The sequence below is a fragment of the Dermacentor andersoni genome, chromosome 10, assembly GCF_023375885.2.
Source record: "Dermacentor andersoni chromosome 10, qqDerAnde1_hic_scaffold, whole genome shotgun sequence".
Lineage (NCBI taxonomy): Eukaryota > Metazoa > Arthropoda > Arachnida > Ixodida > Ixodidae > Dermacentor > Dermacentor andersoni.
Genome location: NC_092823.1, coordinates 69,121,100 through 69,141,324, shown reverse-complemented (window position 1 = coordinate 69,141,324; position 20,225 = coordinate 69,121,100). Strand labels below are relative to the sequence as shown.

At 44.4% G+C, this 20,225-nt stretch overlaps 1 protein-coding gene across 3 annotated transcripts in view; it reads right to left on the bottom strand.

Moving 5' to 3' along the window:
- The window catches only part of LOC126544016 (uncharacterized), a 169,015-nt gene that overhangs the window by 34,828 nt on the left and 113,962 nt on the right, over positions 1-20,225 (bottom strand). The window contains exon 9 of one of the 3 annotated variants that reach the window (XM_050191192.3): positions 7,427-7,553. The exons of the other annotated variants lie outside the window; for them this stretch is intronic. Coding sequence (XP_050047149.2) covers positions 7,427-7,553 — 127 coding nt within the window. The remainder of the gene's footprint in view (positions 1-7,426; positions 7,554-20,225) is intronic. 3 annotated transcript variants of the gene reach the window in all.

Genomic DNA, 20,225 nt, shown 5'->3' with positions numbered 1-20,225 from the left:
TACGTTGGTTATCAGGCACTTGGGACGACCCTTCTTAACTGGCCAAATGGTGAGTATTTGGTGGTGGATTTCTACGCCAGGTGCTATGGCGACAGTGATTGTCAGGTCCTTGCGGGCCAATGCTGCCACTTCAGGGTAGTTCTAATCGCTGTAAAAACGGTAGCCCCCAATAGGTATCCGCATTTTCCCCACTTCCTGAAGACAAATAATGTCAGGTGGGACGAGCGCCGCCTTGATATATTGTGTAAGGGCAGCATGTTTCTTACGTAGTGATCGGCAGTTCCACTGCCAAATTACGAGATTCTCTTGGTGGATAGGTGTGTAGTTAGCCAGAGTATGGGCTCTCGAAATGTTCTGTGTCTGTGGTTACGGTGACCTTTGTATCTCGGTTCTCCGGGCTAGGGCTGCTACGACGTTTTCACGTTTTTTTTACTCCTTTGAGCGAGTCGTCGACGTGCCGCTTAAGATTGTGAAGCTCTGCAAGAAATAATTGCATTTGTGCGCACATATTGTCTACTTTCCCTTCGAGATGAGGGATGCGTGTAGGCATCTGTGCTATAGGCTGCGTTTGTGATAGTGGTTTGGTCTGTGTTGTGTTCGTCTGTGTGTTGGACAGTTGTGCGGGTGCGTTTGTTTTATGGTTTCCTCCGTGCGTCATCATGCTTGCCATTTGTCGCTTAAGTGTTTCGAGCTCATTTTTCATGCTGTCCAAGCTTGCCTTAAGTTGTCTGTTTTCGGAAGCTATTTTCTTGTATTCCTCGTTTTGTGTGATAGGTGTGGTTGTGGAGGACGCGACCGCTGCCCAGCTTACCTGTGGATTTGTCAGAACGGAGGCCGCCTTTGGCGCTTCTCTGGATGATCGTTGCGTCTGTCTTGCTTCTCCTCCCTGGACGCGCTCTCGTGCTGGAGAGCGGGATCTGCTCTGGTGAGGTGACGCTGATGTGGACCGAGCGTTCAGTCGGTGTGGAGATGGCGATCTCGTCCTTCTCTGTCGGTCGCGTTGGTCGCTCCTATGGCCGATTGTGTAGTCCGATTCCTCATCCTCTGAGGCGAACCAGCGAGGTTTTTCGTGCCCTTCATTGCGCTTGTCAGTGCTCTTTCTGACTTCATGTTTTTTCGGTTGCTTGAGGCGTCGTTGGCAACGGCGGTCCCCGGTGACGTGGGCCCCCTCACACGAGGCACACTTTGGCTCACACGGGTGTCCGTCCACTGGGTTTCTGAGTCCACAAATTCGGCACACTCGCAGGTCGGGCTGTGGACAGACGTCTGTCCGATGCCCTTTTCCATGGCATGTTTTGCACACCTGAACAGTAGCACGGTAAGGATGACACAGAAGTTCGCCTCCGTTGTAGTACACCACCCGAGGTAGTGACGGGCCGCAGAAAGTAAGGGCGGCACTCTTTGTTTCTCCGATCATTCTTGCTTGGATAAGTTCGACGCCTTGAGTCCGTATACGTATGTTTGCTATGATGGTCTCCGGTGGCATTCGGGGTGGAAGTCCGTGTATAACTCCTCGGATAGCTTCCTCTCCGGTGGTAGCGTATACGTTAACGTCATGTGAACGTCAGTTGATAGTGGGAGTAGACTCGGCGTGCCTGCTCTGCGACTTCCTGACTCGATATCGAAAGTATGGCGATATTGGAGCCGGGCTTTATGCGGAGCAAAAATTGCTCACCTCTTATTTGGTAGTCGCAGGCCGTGACGATCGCTTCGCCGAGGGCCGGCGTGCTGATAGTTTTCAGAGGCAGTCCCTGGTGTGGTCCGATAACTATCTTGAAGTCATCCTTAGAAAGAGGAGGAAGTTTGGGTATGCCTCTTCGTCGTTTCCTTAGTTTCGCCGGGTTAGTGCTGCTCGTTGAGTCCGTTTCTCGCTTGCGCTCTCGAGCCTGCTGCTTCTTTTGCCGTAGTGTCAGGACTGTCTGCCAGTCGTCGTCCGTCCGCTGGCGTCCCCCGGCGTTGTGGCCAACGGAGCCTGTTATTCCGTCTTCTGTTCTGTCTAAATTTGTTAGATCCATGTTCTCTACTGGTGTGGTCTCACATTGCATTGTCGTCATCGTCTGAAGGTCGCTAAGGGTTCCCGTAGCCATGCCCAGGCAGAACGGTTGCTGTCGTTCGCGTTTCTCACGCGTCGGAGCAGCACCGGCTGCTGCGCCGAGCTGGCGTCGGGGTTATCGACGCTGCCCCGTAGTCCGGGTTTGTAGGATCGCTGGGCTTCACGAGCTTCACCAAGGGCCACGTAGGTAGGACACCCGTGGGTGGAAGCACTACTCTACCAAAAAAACACATCGAAACGCAGAGCGCGATGCAAGCAGTACTGCGCTGCTCGGCGCCCCCTTGCGGCTCTTGCTATGGGAGACTCGCCGCTGTTGTGAGAGCACAGTTTCGGGGTTCTGGATGGTCGCTGATCCCAGTGGCAAATTTTGCCGGCGTTTGCAGGACAAGCGGCCACTGCCAAAAAAAAAAAACCTAGAACACTCCAGGGCCTAAAGAGAGACACAGTATTACCTCTCTTAGCGAATAATTATCCAGACTATTTAAAGAAAGCCGTGCTTTCCCTGAGACGGGACTTGGTGAGCCTGGAGAAAGGAAACTCCAGAGCAAAAGAAGGATGGCCTCGCCGCCTTAACGTTTTCGAACGAGCTAGATGTGGTGTCATAAATTTTGAAGTGATCTTTATTGATCTAATGTAATAGCGGTCCGTCAGAGATTGCTTATATTCTAATTTGAAGAAGCTAGACATTGAATTTAGAGAGCTTCAAGAACCTTCACATAGGCACAACTACCCCAGCGCTCGAGTAATACGGTGAAATTCATGACGTCATGGCTTTCAAAATAAAACGTTGCTATTCATTTTTGATCGCAAAGGCCCCAGTGTGGGGTATTACATGAGGGATGGGTGACCACTTTAGTGGAATATGGACTCAATGGCAGCCTTTAAATGATGTGGATTGGAGTGGTGCACGGCCTCGGCGGAAAGGTCATTCCAGTGCCGGGCAGTCTTCACAAAGAAGGAATGTAGGTGCGCAGTGGTCCGGGCAGGCGGAGGATACACAAATTTTTCATGACATAATCGGCAATACTGGCGGTGTGCTGGAATGATGGCTGAAGTACCAGGAGCAGAATGATAAAATTTGTGATAAAGATACAGTCTGAAAACATGACGCTTTATATCTAGATTGGAAATTCCTGCTTTAAATTTTAGCTGAGAGACACTAGTGTCGTAAGAATAATCAGAATAAATACAGCGAGCTGCACGATTCTGAACTGCTTCTAGAGTGTTAGAAAGGGTGGTTTGGTGTGGGTCCCAAACAGAGCATGCGTATTCTAGCTTAGGTCTGACAAAAGTTAGATAAGTTAGTATCTTTAAGGATGGGGGTACGAAGCGCTAGTTGCGGCGGAAGTAAGCAAGGGTGCGATTGGCTTCGTTAGTGATGTTCGTAATATGAGAGGACCAAGAAAGGTTATTTGAGAGTGTAAGGCCAAGGTACTTGCATGACTCCACTGATGATATTTCCGAGTTGCAGAGAACGTACTTAGGAGTATGGTGAAGCTTCCGACGATGAAAAGGTATTAGTGAAGTCTTTGTAGTGTTCAGTGACATTAGCCACATGCTGCACCAAAAGGTAACTTTGTCTAGATCATCTTGCAATGCCTGGTTGTCGGTATCAGCTAGGATTGGGCGATAAATGACACAATCGTCAGCAAAAAGGTGAATGTTAGATGAAAGATTAGCTGGTAAATTATTAATATATATAAGGAATAGGAGGGGCCCGAGAACTGTGCCTTGGGGTACACCGGAGAGAACAGGGCTTTTAGAGGAGGAGTGGTTGTTAGCATATACAAACTGTTGCCTGTTAGTTAAGAAATTTCGTATCCAGTTCAAAACAAGGGGATTAAGGTGCAAGCGAGAAAGTTTTAGGAGTAGTCGTTGATGCGGAACTTTGTCAAATGCCTTTTCGAAATTTAAAAAGATGGCATCAACTGGGATGTTTTGATCAAGGTTAGAGCTTATGTCATATATAAAGAGTGCTAATTGGCTATCACAAGATAAACCTTTACGGAAGCCAAACTAGTTAGGGTGGAAGAAACTCACAGATGTTAGGAATGTAGCAATGTGGGAGTAAAGCACATGTTCCATTAATTTCGAACAGACGCTAGTTAGAGAAATTGGGCGGTAGCTACTACATGATGATGAAGGACCTTTCTTTGGGACTGGAATAATCTTACCCACTTTCCAGTCATCCGGCACCACTCCTGATGATAAAGATTGCTGAAAAATGTGACATAATATCTCGCTTGTAACATATTTAGTATTTTTTAAGACTTTAGAATTAATACCATCGATGCCAGGTGAAGACGACAGCTTTAAGGAATCAATGCATTTCCTGATTCCATCAGAACTGAAGGTGATTGCGGGCATTGTATGGCAACTGAAAAGTGGGAATTCAGGAAGTTGCACCTTTAGGCTCATTCGTAAACAAAGAAGAGAATGCATGATTAAGCGCTTCGGTGATTTCGTGATCAGGAATAGGCTTATTTTTCTCGTCGCACAGAGAAAGTGGTTGCGAACGCTTTGGATTTATAATATTCCAGAATTTTTTGGAGTTATTGCGCTGGATGTTTGGTAGGGTAGTCGAAGAAAAGGAGCGTTTTGCTTGACTAGCAAGGGATAGGTGGTGTAGTGGTGTAGTTTTTCAGTGGTGTAGTATTTCTGCCATGCGCACTCAGAGTTGGAATGCCTAGCAGCGCGGAAAGCCTTTTCTTTTTATTGTTGAGACGCTTTAGTGTCGTATTGAACCAGGGTGATGAGTGCTTTTCAGTTACAGTGATAGTAGGTATGTAAGTTTTTATCAGCTCACGCATTTTATTTTTGAAAAAAGCCAGTTAATTTCAACAGAACGTTCTAAGAAACCGGTAATGAACGAGCTGGCAAATTCCGCTAGTTTAATATTCATATTAGTATAGTTGCCTTTGTCATAAAGCATAATAGTTTTTCTAGCTTTAGTGAAGGCAGGGATGTCACTTTAGAACGAGGTATGTAGCACTGAATGACCGCTAAGGCCAGGTAAGTGCGTCAGTGGTGAAACATTATCGGAATGAGAAGTGAGGATAAGGTCTAATATGTTAGAAGACTTATCATTGTGCCGCGTGGGGTTACTGACGATTTGTGTTAAGCCAAGCGTAAGGCGCGTATTAAGAAAATCACTTTCGACATTGTTTTTTGACGTTGTTTCAGCTATATTGTGTCAATTGATGGCAGGAAAGTTGAAATCGCCGAAAAACATGATGGCTGATTGGGGATAAAGTATTGTTACGGTGTGAAGTACCTCATGGAAGTCAGGTAGGAAAGAGCTGCTTGCGTCGGGTGGACGATAGCATGTACCGATAACAACGGCTGGGCGGGAAGCGTTGCTTATCGCAAGGACAATTTCTAAGGACATTGTTACAGTTCTTTCAGCACACTGAAGGCTTTCGTGTGCGCATATCAGTTCGCCGCCCCCCCCCCCTTTTGTGGGATCTGTCGCGTCGGAATATAGAAAAATTTGGAAAGTGTGAAAGAATTTCTGCATTATTAATAGACGGATTAAGCCAAGTTTCAGTAAGAAGGACTATGTTCAATGCAGTTGTACTGAGCAGGCTTTGGAGGGCATCAAGTTTGGGAAGAATACTGCGAATATTGGTGTAAAGAAATGAAAGGGAGTTATAGGGATGGTTATTGGGATGGTTGTTGCGACGGTCGGATGCTAGGAACCCCGTGATCGAGCGACTACCTTATCGGAACTATGGTCGTATGTGTAAGTTGTATTTCCCATTAGTAATTTGTCGTGGCGTAGTTTGAAGGGTCTATTTTGCGCTTTGGCAAACTGAACTAGGTGTGTAGCAGTTAGCGTGTTAGAAGAGTAGTCTTCCGAGATCCGATATTCAGCTCCATTTAGTTTTTTAGCGCATGACAGCACGCGTTCTTTTACTTTAAAATGCGCGAATTTGACAATTATAGGCCTATTTCTGTTACTGTTAAAGAGACCTAATCTGTGTGCTCTTTCTATGTCTAAATGTTCAACGGTGGTGTTAAGTTGTGTACTGCAGTGTCGAATCACTAGGGCTTCGGACGCAGCCCATCTTTCATTTTCAGTGTCTTTCAAACCAAAAAATACTAGATTTGATCTTCGCGCTCTATCTTCCGAGTCATTAAGTTTAGCCTGAATAGACGCAATTTGATTTGCACTCTGTTCGGTGAGCGTCCTGAGCTCGTCGACCTCTTTCTTCACCGCTATAAGAGTTGAGCAGTCTTCTTCTATTTTAGTCGTTTTTTTTATCTCATCAAAAGATTTGTCGCTCTGGGACAACTTTTGCTTGATCGACTTCATATCATTTAATAATTAAATTTGGCCAGTACGGATTTCGATAAGTGCTTCCAACATATCACTAGGTTCTTCATTGCCGCGGGTGGTAGGTAAGGGGTTAAGCTCAATGTCACAGGATAAAATTAGCAGTTGCCGAAGAACAAGAAAACAATCGAAAAGAATAGCAGAACAACAACTTCTGTTTGGTAGCACCAATAAAGCAGCATAGCGAGTACGTCGAGACGCGAATAAGGAATAGTGATAGTTTACCTGGGTGACAAATAAATGTCGAAGCTTAGCGTTCATCGCCATGGCTGGTGTGCTGCCAAACCCATGAAAGGCCGCGCGGGTTCCTAAAAACAGCTTTATATGGGAGAGGGTGGCATGGCCAGCCGGCAAAGAGTACTTCGGCGGTGGGGTTCCAGGATGTGGATCGCAGGTCGGCAAAGACTGAATTTGTCTGGCGCTTTTTTCGGATGTTTACAACATTCACAACGTTGTGGTGGTGGTGAAGTTTGGCATGGGTGGTCTGGTCAGGATGTTGTGGTAGGTGAGCTGATGGTCGCTCGTTAAGCGTAGTCTCAGGCTTCACAAGGTCATCGCTTCAGCCTTTTTCGCGGTCGGGAAGGCTCATGCTTGGAGCGTTGTTGCTTTGGCAGTTCTTTTTTGGCAACTTTTGTCAGTAAACTCTCATACGAAAAACAACTATTTGCAAGGTATTTAAGGCTGGCCGTTGCGTCCTTGTTATGTATTAGGACGACCTCGACCTCGTCTGCAAAGCGCACGTGGTGCACATCAGAAGAAAAATCTACATCACTGGTCATCAGGATTACTTTCGCTTGAGTGCGGCGAAAGGCCTGGCTGAATCGCCTCATACACATTCTTAGAGTCGTGTCAGCCGCATTCTTCCTTCTCCCGTCTACGTGCAGCACCAGCACTTGAGCCCCCGTTAACTCGTCTGCTACAGTTTGGCGCGTCCGGTTCACGTCTAGTCCCACAATGAACTCAAATTCGGAGTAGGATTCAAAAAAATGGGTTCTTATATGTCTTACTATGGTGGATGCGTCATAGTCTTTGCTAACCGGTAGGTTTTCGATGTCCCAGTAGCAAGACACCATATTTCGATGAACAAACATTGGCCACAATACTTCGTGTATCGCAAATTTCCTGGTGCTGTCATTGTCCTCATAATCTGCATATCTTTTGCACCTGTAATCGAAACGGAAAATGAAGCTAATTACACAGTAGACATGGGCCCTTTTTAAAGGACCACTGCAAATATTCATTTTCATATTTTTGCTTTACGAGTACACCTGTGTCTGATGATAACGAAATGAGACCGTAAATTATGCAAGGTGACGAATAAATACTGATACCATACGTAATTATGATCAATTAAACATTATTTCAAAACGCGCGCAATGCTCGCATTTGACTGGAGACAGTGTCCCTGTATATTTTCCAGAAGCGACAAGAGTTGCGCGTATTTTCGAAATTTTGTTCCAACGCTGTGCGGTTAAGCTACTCTTCACGCCTGCAAAAACGGAACATACATCCGCATGTAAACGCTGTGGCGCAATAAACAGGAGCAGCGATAAACATTTCAGGTGAACTTTAGGCACGTTGAGCATCTATCTATCTATCTATCTATCTATCTATCTATCTATCTATCTATCTATCTATCTATCTATCTATCTATCTATCTATCTATCTATCTATCTATCTATCTATCTATCTATCTATCTATCTATCTATCTATCTATCTATCTATCTATCTATCTATCTATCTATCTATCTATCTATCTATCTATCTATCTATCTATCTATCTATCTATCTATCTATCTATCTATCTATCTATCTATCTATCTATCTATCTATCTATCTATCTATCTATCTATCTATCTATCTAATAACCGTCGTAGTGCTGTAGTGGTCGGGGCTTTAAATAGACCGTCTTCATCTGGATTTAATCACGATATGCATGCCATGACTGGACTTCAAGGCATGATACTATATTCATGTCATTATTAGCGAGAATTTCATGATCTTATCTCCTACGCCGTCGTAATGCCATGGTGCTCATTTCTTTAATTGTATTATAACAGGATATGCATGACTTGCATGCAGACATGCATGCGACAACAATAAGGGCATGTATGACATGAGACGACAAGAATGACATACATTCATGACATGAATTACGTGTTATAATATGCATGCAAGAAATGCCATGTATATTGTAGGAATGGCACGGTACATTATAACAAGTATATTATCACATGAACGACAATAAGCGCGTGTATGACATGAGACAACAAGAATGACATGCATTCATGACATGAATTACGTGCTATGATATGCATGCAAGAAATGTCATGTATATTATTGTAGGAATGGCACGGTACGTTATAACAAGTGTATTATCAAATCAACAACAATGTCACAGGCAGGTCATGACATGACATGCATTTCTTTTATGTTATTTATATCTCGTCATTCATATGGTGTCATGTTTTGCAAGTTTTGGCCAGTTGGTTCATAAAAAATTAAATTATGGGGTTTTACATGCCAAAACCACTTTCTGTTTATGAGGCACGCCGTAGTGGGGGACTCAGAAATTTTGGACCACCTGCGGTTCCTTAACGTGTGCATAAATCTAAGTACACGAGTGTTTTCGCATTTCGCCCCCATCGAAATGCGGCCGCCGTGGGCGGGATTCGATCCCACGACCTCGTGCTTAGCAGCCCAACACCATAGACACTAAGCAACCACGGCGGGTACTAGGTTTGTACTAGTGGTCGTGAATGTTGCACATCTTGCGTATTTTATGACCTGCGTGCATGTCATTGGTGTCCGGCATGCCATGCCATTCATGTCCCGCATGCATAATATTCATTGTGATAAGCATGTCATAAGTAGCCAACAAACACTGACAACAAGGACAACATAGGGGAAATTACTTCTGTTTAATAAATGAAAGAAAGATACGATAAGTTAATGAAAACAAAGTGCATGAAAAAACAACTTGCCGCAGGTGGGAACCGAACCCACAACCTTTACATTTCGCATGCGATGCTCTACCAAATGAGCTAAGGCGGCGGCGTTTCCCCATCCACTTTCTTGGGTATTTATGTGTTATAGTAGAACCCTGGGAATATTAGCCCGCGCCACCACTCACAGATCTAGGCGGCGGCCGTGGAACGAGCCGCGGAACGAGCGGCGGACGTGGACGTTCCACGTCCGCCGCCAAGGTCTGTGAGTGGCGAGTGGTGGGCTAACACTGTCTGACGTCATCGTTAAGTATCGTGGCCAGTATCATTGTTAAGCGGCCGCATTGGAGTATCAAATTGTTATGCATGGTCCTCGGGCATGGAGGCGCTACTAGCGCTACTTGTGTTTGTGATAACGTTCGCCACGCCTGACTACCAGGCGCCCTGTGTCACGGTTGTGTTATATCAAATCCACGCCAGAGCGGCCACTCTTCCCAGGTCACAAACCGTTTACTAAGTAACCTTTATTTCAGAAGACACAATTAAACTGTTGTTCTTTCTGTGCGGCGCGTTCCTGGAGATGTTACAGCGCATCTATTAGGCGCTCGTTCCTGCGGCGAGCGTCGGTCTCGACGTCGGCGTAATCGAGTGGACAAGAACAGCAGCGAAAGATGAAAAGTGAACGCGGACCGGTAGATGGAAGACGCGAGCGGTGAACGGTGGAGACTCACAAGAACGGCCCCTTCAGGGACATGCGCGTGGAAAATTTGTGTCATGCGAATTCGCCCGACTGGTGGTCTCAGCCGAACCGTTCGTTTCCTACTCTTCTCTGCGGTCGACTCTCCGTCTTCTTTGTTTAGTTTACTTGGTTTCCTCACGTTCGCGCTTGTTTCGATTTTCATGGTCTCAAATTGGTTCCGCAATCATGAATCTAAACCGACACGTCCTGATGGAAAAGTTTTTGAAGACAAAGCGCCATACGACATTAATACAATTAATACAATAATACAATTAATACAATAATACAAGGACGTGGAGATGACATCCAGTACCTTATTCTCATTTACTTTGTAATGCTGTGACGGCATGCAGGTTGCGGCCGCCACAGAAGAGAGCACACTAACGTGATTAAGATCACTGGTAACGACGCCGCCACCTTGGCAAGACATGAGTCGCCTTAAGAACGAATCATGAAGAACGTAAGGACAATGCTGACCTGTCAGCAGACGATGGAAGAAGCACACGACATGTCACACCTACAAAGAGGAGGCGATATTTTCACGCTGCCACGTGACTGCCGCAGTGACTTGCCGCCAGTTGGTGTGGCCGCTCTGCTGCTTCTGTGTTTATGCCGCCGTTGGGCCGGGCGCGTTTTACCAGCAGTGTGTTTGGCGCTTCCTATGGCGACAATTGCTCCCAGATAGCGCCAGGGTTGCGCACCTCCTCTTTTCACCGATGGCGCCATCGATAAGACATGCAGCGAGTGCGTCAAAACAAAGCGCTGCGTTAGTGGAGGTCTGGCTGCGGCGACTGTTCTGAATCAGCGCACACGCGTCATCCGCGCGCTCCCTCTCGCGATCTCCCAATCTCCCAACGTTCCCCACGAGTTAGATTGTCTGCACCAGTCAACATATAGCGAAATAAAACAAGTATAGAGCTGCGCTCAAATTTCGCATAAGGAAATATCGTATTCTTCGTTGACTTTTGCAATGGCGTCTGCGTTCATTATGTTCATTTGTTTCCTTAACCAGAAGACAGAAAAAGAAAAAAGAGAACAGAAATAATAAAATTTCACTTGTTCTTGATTTCGGGACCGATTTGGGAACGTTCCATTTCAATTTCCATGTGGTTTTCTACTATGCTTGTGTCCGCGCTGCATCCGAGCCAATGACGACGGGTGAATTAACGGAAAATTAAAGATAACTAAGAATATAGTACCACAATACAATCTCAGACACGAAACAGTGGAGCTGTCGCTCCATCGCAGCGTTGTTTTGTCTTCAATATTAGTGCTCTAGTCGGGGTCGTCATCATCGCTACCATGTTCATCGGGCCAACGGCTGCAGGCCTGACGGTCCGACAATAAAATCGGTGGCAAATTAACATATTACTCAGAGTGACCCTGCATCTTTTTCTTGTTGGAAATGGTGCGTCACATAAATGTATGGGTTTCGGTATTACAATTTCTCGTTCAACTGCTCATAAGAAGCATTTACCCTTTTGTTATTAAAATGAAATTTTATGTCAAACACTCTCAATTCAACCTCGTAATTTTTTGTAACAATCTTGGAAAAACAAATTTGTAGACTGTTTCAGGAAGTTGATTTTCTCCGTAGGCAGTGCTGTGCAGCTGTACATCTGGAGGGTTCCCGTTAAGTCTTTGACAATCCCCCTGGCCCCTGTGACAAGTCATAGGTTAGATACATAATATCTCGGCAGGACTATCTTCCTTTCTGCTAATTACCCCTTTTTCTCCCTCTCAATAGCTCCAACATGTGCTGTTCATGTGACTCAAGCAGTGTCAAGTTGACCTGGCAACAATCGCTGGCCAGGCTTCCTTCAATTCTTTAATATTAACTTAAAGCATTGGGCAGCTCATACACCCGATGGCACTGGAAAAAAGCGTCGCGCAGTTTATTGGTACAAAAACTGTCATCACCAGCAATATTTCACACGTCTTTAAGCAAGCAAAAATACAATGACTCATCCCTGTCGTAAAGCAGGAGCTAGAAGCACTACGCAAATTGAAGCGAACAGTGCATACATTCACTGCAACAGCGCGTGCAACGTACAGAAACTCGGTGTCTAGTCAAGTGATGCAAAAAAAAAAAACACGTAAAGTTCTCACTGCCTAATACCCCCGTAAGCATGCAAAACGTGCAGTGGCACATAACCCCGTAATGCTGATGCTGCAAGCGCCAAGCAGTAAAGCGAACACTGCATACTTTCATGGAAATCACCCATACAACACAAAGAAAAGCATGCGTTTGAATCCCCTGTTGAGGATGCAACCTAAAGCCGAAGAGAAACTTCGTTGGCGAGAGTTTACAGACAATTACAACAGTGATCGAAAAGGCGATGGAGAAAAACATTAGAAAAAATCTACTAAATCTATCGGCTCTGTGATTAAATACCAACGCATTTCTCTCGTCTGTCTAACACAACATTACGATTCTCGCACGAGAAGAAAGAATCAGCGCTTCCATGGTGCGCATGCCTAATGGAAACACATTGAGAAAACCGTTTCAACTGTTGTACAACATGGAATACATGGACGAATGACCTGAAGCTCATTCTGGGGGGAGTACGAAGAAACTGCCAACATTAGCCTCATTCTTCTGGCCGACAGGCAACCCTGTGCTCCTCCGAACTCGCTCGGCAACAGGCATCACTACGCAAGTGGAGTTTAGCTTTTTTGTTCACTTGAAACGAACAGTCGATTCTGTTTTGACCGGCCATAATTTCCTCACTTGTTTCCAGGTCCACCCAACTTCGCGTCAGTGACCCGGCATGTGGTTCAGTGTGATGCTCGGTGACGATAACACCATCGCCACGTGCCGTACGCTGTGTGTCCGAGTGAAAGCCCGTGAAGGGGTCCGACGATAGCGGCTAAATGTGCTGCCTAAGGCAGGAAAGAAGGGTGAAGACGCGACTTTTTCAGTTGCGAGAAAAGCCCTCGTGGGAAAGGGGCGCACCGTTGTACTCCGTCAGCAACTGCTTTTGCACTACCGTGCGCAATGGGAGCCGACGATTACGGCTCAATTCTGCGCGCACAAGAAAGGAAAGCGGAGGGGCAGCGTGCGAGGAAGAGGAAGAAATGTACTCCGACGGCAAATGCGTAGTTTGCGCTGCCACGCGCGGTTACGCGCGCCCTATCTTGCCAGCTTTTTGGACGCGACTCACGTCTTTGTGCGTGCAGTTTTCTTGCTCTTCAGTTTGCGTTGAAGCGATAGACAGCATGAAAGTCATTTTGCTCGCAGGGGCTGGGGCGGCGCTTCCCTGCACCAGCGGCGAGTGTACGCTGTCATCGAGTGCGATGTGTCCGTGTTTGCCTCTGCGCTGACACCATGCTTGTTAATTCAGTTACTGAGCGAATGTTTCAAATTTCATACGGCCAATAAAACTAGTAGCCGCACTTCACATAGCTGTCTACTAGATTGGCTTTCCCACCGACGCTTCACGTTAAGGGCAGAAGTGCAAACTCTTATCGGCGTGTCTACGGTATGATAACAGGATACGCTATCTTTCTGGCTCCGATGGCACGCAAAACACCAGGCGAGTTACCGTATGGCTCACCAGCTTCTGTGCGGAGCTTGAGGCCGCTGCCTTCAGGCGTGTGCTGGTCCCCGTCGATGCGACGAGGTCCCACAGCACCGCTGCCTCAAAACTAGGAGGCAGAACCAACACAGGTGATGTCGTCAGTTATCATCAGCTACCCGCCCCTATGGCATCGCCAGGTACCATGTGTGATAATAATTTTCGTGGTCGAGTAGACAATGTTACTAGGTTGGCTTTAGTCCATAAAGGTAGTGCCTCCGTTATTAGTCTGAAGTTCGAAACCCGGCTAGGCCGAAAACTGATGCTTCGCTGCTATAGAGCTCATGCATTTTGTGTTGCGAGCGCAGAGTTGCTCCGACATAAAGGAGTGTGCACCGCGAACGTCTATTTCTCCCATGACATATATCGAGCCGAACATGCAATTCTCGCTAAATTCTCTCACAATCTATTTCTTTGCTTCGATTTCCTAAAACAGTGAGGTGTAACTGTTGACTGCGCTACCGCCGAGTGCTTCGTTTCTCCTCTTGCTGGCCGACCTCCTGCTGAATCGCACGATCATCGATCAGAAGGTCGACAACATGCAAGTGAAAGACGTCTTTCAAGATTCCTGTAGCCCTTGGGTTGCGTCAATCGTCTTCGCTAAGATGAACCTAGAGGTTCTGAGTCGACTACCGGCGTCTCCGTTGTCTGACGAAAAAGACGATGATGAATAAAGTGTATTGCGGCGCAATGGCCAACTACGACCAAAGAGCGCCAGGCCAGTGATAATGAGTACAAAGTGAAGCGATAAACTATGAGCAATGAATGTGACTGGGTTGTAAAGAGCCCTAAAATATGGTGACTGTAAAATGCGGAATAGCTACACGTAATAAAACTATGACGATGACTAGGAAGCGTGCCAAGGACACGAAATGTACACTGAGAAAAAATTACAATTCGTTAAAATAGGTCCTAGGATAAAATTTTGAAAAAGAACTAATGCCGTAACAGAGCCCTTGAAACACAAGGACCTGGAATCATGCGCTATTGCAAAACAATTATCGCAGTGGGATCCTCTGGAACGAGGATGTTCTACGAATATATGGGACTTATAATATGTAAGATATCATCACTTAAACCGAGGACCGCCTTGCTGTTAAAAAGCGGTTTCTTACCAAGAAACAACCGGGTGATGAGGGATGTAAACCAGTATGCAATAGGAAAATGTTTCTGTCTCTCAGCTTCGGCTTCCCGACAGTCTAGGAGCATATGGAGGACGCTCAGCCTTTCATCACATCAAACACAGGTTGGAGGTTCATTTCCAGTAAATAGAAAATAACGGGTTCCAAAGTGTGCCCTATTCCGAGACGACAGATTAGGACATCTGTTCGCAGTGATTTTGTTGCGGAGGTAAAAAACCTAACTGTGGCTTAATCACATGAAGTTTGTTATTTATTTCTGCGTCCCACATGCGTTTCCAGTGGTTTCGCAGTTTCTTTCGTTTGAGAGGTTTCAGATCTGAGGAAATGACAACAGAAGTAGGATTAACAGCATGTGATGCAATTGATGTGGCCATCTGGTCCGCTAGAACGTTAGCCTCGATGCACCTATGGCCAGGCACCCAGCTTATAATCACATCATAGTTATATGTATACGGAAAAAAGTTGATTCTTTACTGGATTTTTGTGCTTACAGAATGAAATCAAGGCCTTCACAACCCATAGGGTATCGGTATATATCACCAATTTTTAGAGTTTTTATTTCCTTATATGCTTCACAGCCGACAATAGTGCGTAGCCTTCAGCCGTAAAGATATTTGTTTTCGGATGCAGTACAACAGATCCCGAGAAGGATGGTCCGACAGTTACATAGGACGCCCCGTCATGTGACTTCGATGCATATGTGTAGAACTCCGTGTAGGAGTGCTTGTACAGGATTTCTAGGAAATGCATCTGGATTTTACTATCTCTCGCATGCTTTGTAACTTGCAGTAAAGATATATCACATTGTATCAGCTGCCACTCCCAAGTAGGTAGCAGCCTAGCTGGAGGCATTGGGCAATGTTTGAGGAGTGGGACATCCATTTCATCCCTGAGCTCCCTCACACGCAGTGAAAAGGGTTGTCTTACAGGGGGACCATTACGATAGAGTTTAGCATATGTCATATCGTTAACGGTATTAAAACACGCATGTTGATGATTAGAGTCAACTTTCAGAAAATATGGTTGGCTGATGCACGTTCTCTGCAGATGTAGTGATCATTCATTTAATTCTGCATATAGACTCTCAATGGGACTTGTTATGAAAGGGCCAGTGGCCAGTCGGAAGCCTAGTTGGTGGACCGGATCTAGCATTTTAGCGTACTCGGGGCGGCAGAATGGGAGATCACAGCACCACAGTCCAATCGTGATCGAATCAGGATCTTGTAAATGTTCATTGAGCACTTCCTATCGCTGCCCCATGTTGTGTGGGATAAAACTTTCAGTAAGTTCATTGTGTTTAAGCACTTCAGCTCGAGATAGCTTATGGGTGCACTAAAAGTTAGTTTAGAGTCAACTAAAATGCCTAAGAACTTGTGATCTTTGTTCACAGGTATTTGCTGACCATACATTTCTATATTGGGATCTGCAATGAGCCCTTTGTTTTTAGTGAAAAGCACACAAGGACTTTTGTTGGGGTTCACTTTAAATCCGTTTTCGTCTGCCCATTCGGACACTTTGTTCAAACCTGGTTGTACTTGCCTCACAGACTGCAAGGTTGCAGAATTTGAAACGTACTTGTATGTCATGTGCGTAAACAGAAAAAAGAAATGGCTGGCGGTAATTATGCACGTAGCGTGCGCATCACAATAAACACCGCGCTGCCAAGCACCCCTACTTGGTGTACACCAATTTCTTGTATAAAAGGTTGCGAGAATACATTGCCGATTTTCACGCGGAAAGTGTGTTTGGACAAACAGCTTTCTTGTATGTTCAACATATTTCCACGAATACCCATTCCCGACAAGTCTCGCAAGATCCGGTATTCGCAAGTCATGTCATACGCCTTCTCCATATCGAGGAATATCAATAAGATGAACTGTTTATGTGCAAACGCATCTGGGATATTTCCTTCAGCGCGCAAAAAATATTCAGTCGTGGACCACCTGTCTCTGAAGCCACATTAATGGGAATCAATCATGTTGTTCGGTTCAAGGAATTGTATTAGTCTACAATTAATCATCTTTTGAAACAACTAACACAGACAACTCGTACGAGCTAGCGAGCGATAACTGGCCGCCAAGGAATGGTATTTACCCAGCTTCAAGACGGGAATAACAATAGCGTTGTTCCACGAGGATGGCAAGTATCCGGCAACCCAAGTGTAGTTTCAAATTGCCAGCAATGTCATGTGTGTCTCCTTGCGAATGTTTTCGAATCATGTCATGCATCATTATATCAGCTGCCGGTGCAGAGCTGCTACATGTGCTCAATGCAGCTTTAAGCTCGGCAATATTAAAGTTAGGGTTGTATGGTTCATCCGGACGCCATCTATGACCCAGTGCTTTAAGTTCAGCTAATTGTTTCTACTTGAGGAATGACATTGTGTAATGCGTGCAGCTTGATACAGCTCGAAGTGTTCGCCCAGAGCGTTGTGCTATTCTTCCAAGGTAGTCCCTTGGTCGTGCACTAAGGGCAAAGGGTGGATTTGTTGCCTCTTTAGCTTTCATACGCCATTCCATGCTTTGAACTCCTGGGTGTAGGAAGTGATGCCCGAGAGAAACCTCTCCCAAATAGCCCTTCTTGCAAACCCCACGCTTTTTTTTTTGTTTCTTTCGTGCCAGTCTCCCATGTTCATTCCAACAAGGACCCGTGTTTTGCATGAGAGTCACTGTGTTTGTGGAATAAATTTTTGTGCTGCGCCGAGTACAAAATGAGTAAAATACGCTACTGCTTCATCTATGCTAAAATCGGTGATAACGTGTCGTTATAAGTAAGTCGATTCCTCAACATTACTCCATTCGGCGGAGGCTAGTTTCCACCGGAGATTATGTGGGGGGGGGGCATTCGTGTTGGTGTACGGTATTTAACCTTACAGGGAAGGGCTCACTTCCATAAGGATTGTTGATTGCATATCATTGCAAGTCCGACAAAATTGAAGCTGAGCTAATCGCCAGGCTAATCATGAATATGAATTATGATGAATATTTAATGTGTTGGCTCCTTGCTGAAGAGCCGCGCACCAGAGTTCACAAGAAAATTTTCAATGAAACGTCCTCTCGCGTCACATCGCGAGTCTGCCCACATGGTGTTGTTTGAAGCTTGAAGTTTATTTTTTTCTTCATTACAGAAAGAGGCAACAAGAACTAAAGGCCACGTGGCCTGACAAGGGGCTCTTGCTCCTCAGCACGTTCGGCTTACATGATTATTCATTGTACACTATAACATTCACTGTACAAACATTCAATGTACAAATAAGATAACATTAAATGTACAAATATAACCAGAACGAGTAATTACGATGTAGAAAAATACAAATAAAGAAGATAATTTGTAAATTATTCAATGATTATGTCAAAAGACATTTATGCTTCAATTTTTGTTTGTACATTCGCATCAATGCGCAGATTAAAGCATACGTATATAGTGCATCAGATAATTTTAGTGAAATAGCATGTTATCTATAAGTAATTTGATTATGTATGACACGGTTTTTTATACATTGCTGAAAATGAGGTGCACAAAAATCAGTTTTTTGCTAAATGATGTTTAGTAGCCTTTGTATTTGAAAGTTTATATCCTGACGTCCGTAGCTAGTATACGTAAATGGTATTTATCTGATTTGTTTACGTAATGGGTATCGAAGTGAATTGGGTGTGCGGACAACACCGAGCCTGTGTTATATTATAGGTAAGAGTAATTTATAATAAAAACTTGACTTGCTCGGATCAGCAAGGGTTTGTGAAAGATATCGTGTGTGGGTAAGTGACGCGGCCTGCCATAGTTTTCAAAAATGCGCACTCGTTTTAGCAAGCTTATAACTTCTCATGGTTTTTTGCTGTAGTTGTTCCCCAATCAAGACACAATAAGTTTGCTTCGAGTAAAAAAGGGCGTAGTATATTGCTTTGTTTAGCCTTAATGGTATTAGATCACCTATTTTATACATACAGCCCACTACTCTGCTAAGATCATTGCTCACTTATTGGCATGATTGTCCGAGGAGAAGTTCTCTTGAAACCATAGCCCCGAAAACTTTTGAGTTTTTTCTTCTTCTAGCCTCTTTGCTGCAAAGAGAACAGTTATAGTAACAGACAATGGCTAATTTATTGGTTTAAATATTATATATTTGGTTTTGTTGACATTCAATTTTAGTTTGTTGATGAACAGCCATTCAGATAATAAATTTAAATAATTATTTATTTATTTTCCTAAGCATTGCAAGAAAGACGTAACAAATAAAATATTAGTATCATCTGCGTACATGATGATATTAGGTGAGGAAGAAACGTTAGGAAGGTCATTAATATAAAGTATAAATATAACAGGACAAAGTATGGATGCCTGTGGAATGCCAGTCTGTATTTTGAGAAGAGAGGGAGTCGCCTGATTATATGAAACAAACTGGTAACCATTCGTTAAGTAACTCCTAATTAAATCTTATGCTGCACCACTTATACCGTAGTCATAAAGTTTGCACACAAGTATATCATGATTTATACTGTCCAACGCCTTACGCAGGTCCAGAAATATGCCTACTGTGTATAAACGGTTTTCCACATTTTGCAGTATTTGATGTTTTATATTTAGGAGCACATCCTCACATGATTTATTTAAAATCTATATTGTGCCGTAATAATAATACCATATTTCCTTAAGAAACCCTCTAGTCAAGCGTTTAGAACAGTTTCAAAATGTTTTGATAAAAGAGGTAGTAATGCTGTAGGTGAGAAATTGTTCACACTATGGTCAGCACCACCTTTATGAACCGGACAAACTCTGCCTATTTTCCGTTTGCTAGGAAAAATTCCGGACTCAAACATTTTACTAATAATATGAGCCAACACATTAGAGATGATGAAAGACAAATTTGATAGGGGATGCCATGATACCGTCGAAGGAAGTCCCATTACAGTGTTTGACCTGGGGACCCCCTCCTGTATATTATTGCCTTGTAATATATCTTGTCTATTAATAATAAAACCTTATTCAGACCTGCAGCACTGTTTGACTAAAGTTGTTTATCACGCTGTCTATTTCGCTTCGTGGTGCCGGAAATAGCATTAAAGAATTTTGCACTGTCAGTTTCACAACAGTTGCCCTATCTCTTCTGGATCTGCTGCAGAAATGTTGCTCCAACATTGAACAAAGTCAGTGTTTATCATAGAGACGGCTTCTTCACCGGCAAGAGTACCGCTAACCGAAACTATTCGTTGGTCTTGAGGGCTAGCCTTTCCTCCAGATATCTTCCTAATTTCCTGTCAAACTTCTCTTGGATTCGTATATATGCGCGAGAGCACGTTCTCATAATATTTTTCTTTTGCTTTTAATTCTGAATTTACTTGGTTTCGATGCTCCTTGAATTTGGTGCATTGATTCATGTCTGGTGTTTTAAGAAATGTATGGTACATTTTGTTTTGATTTTTGATTTTTGTAA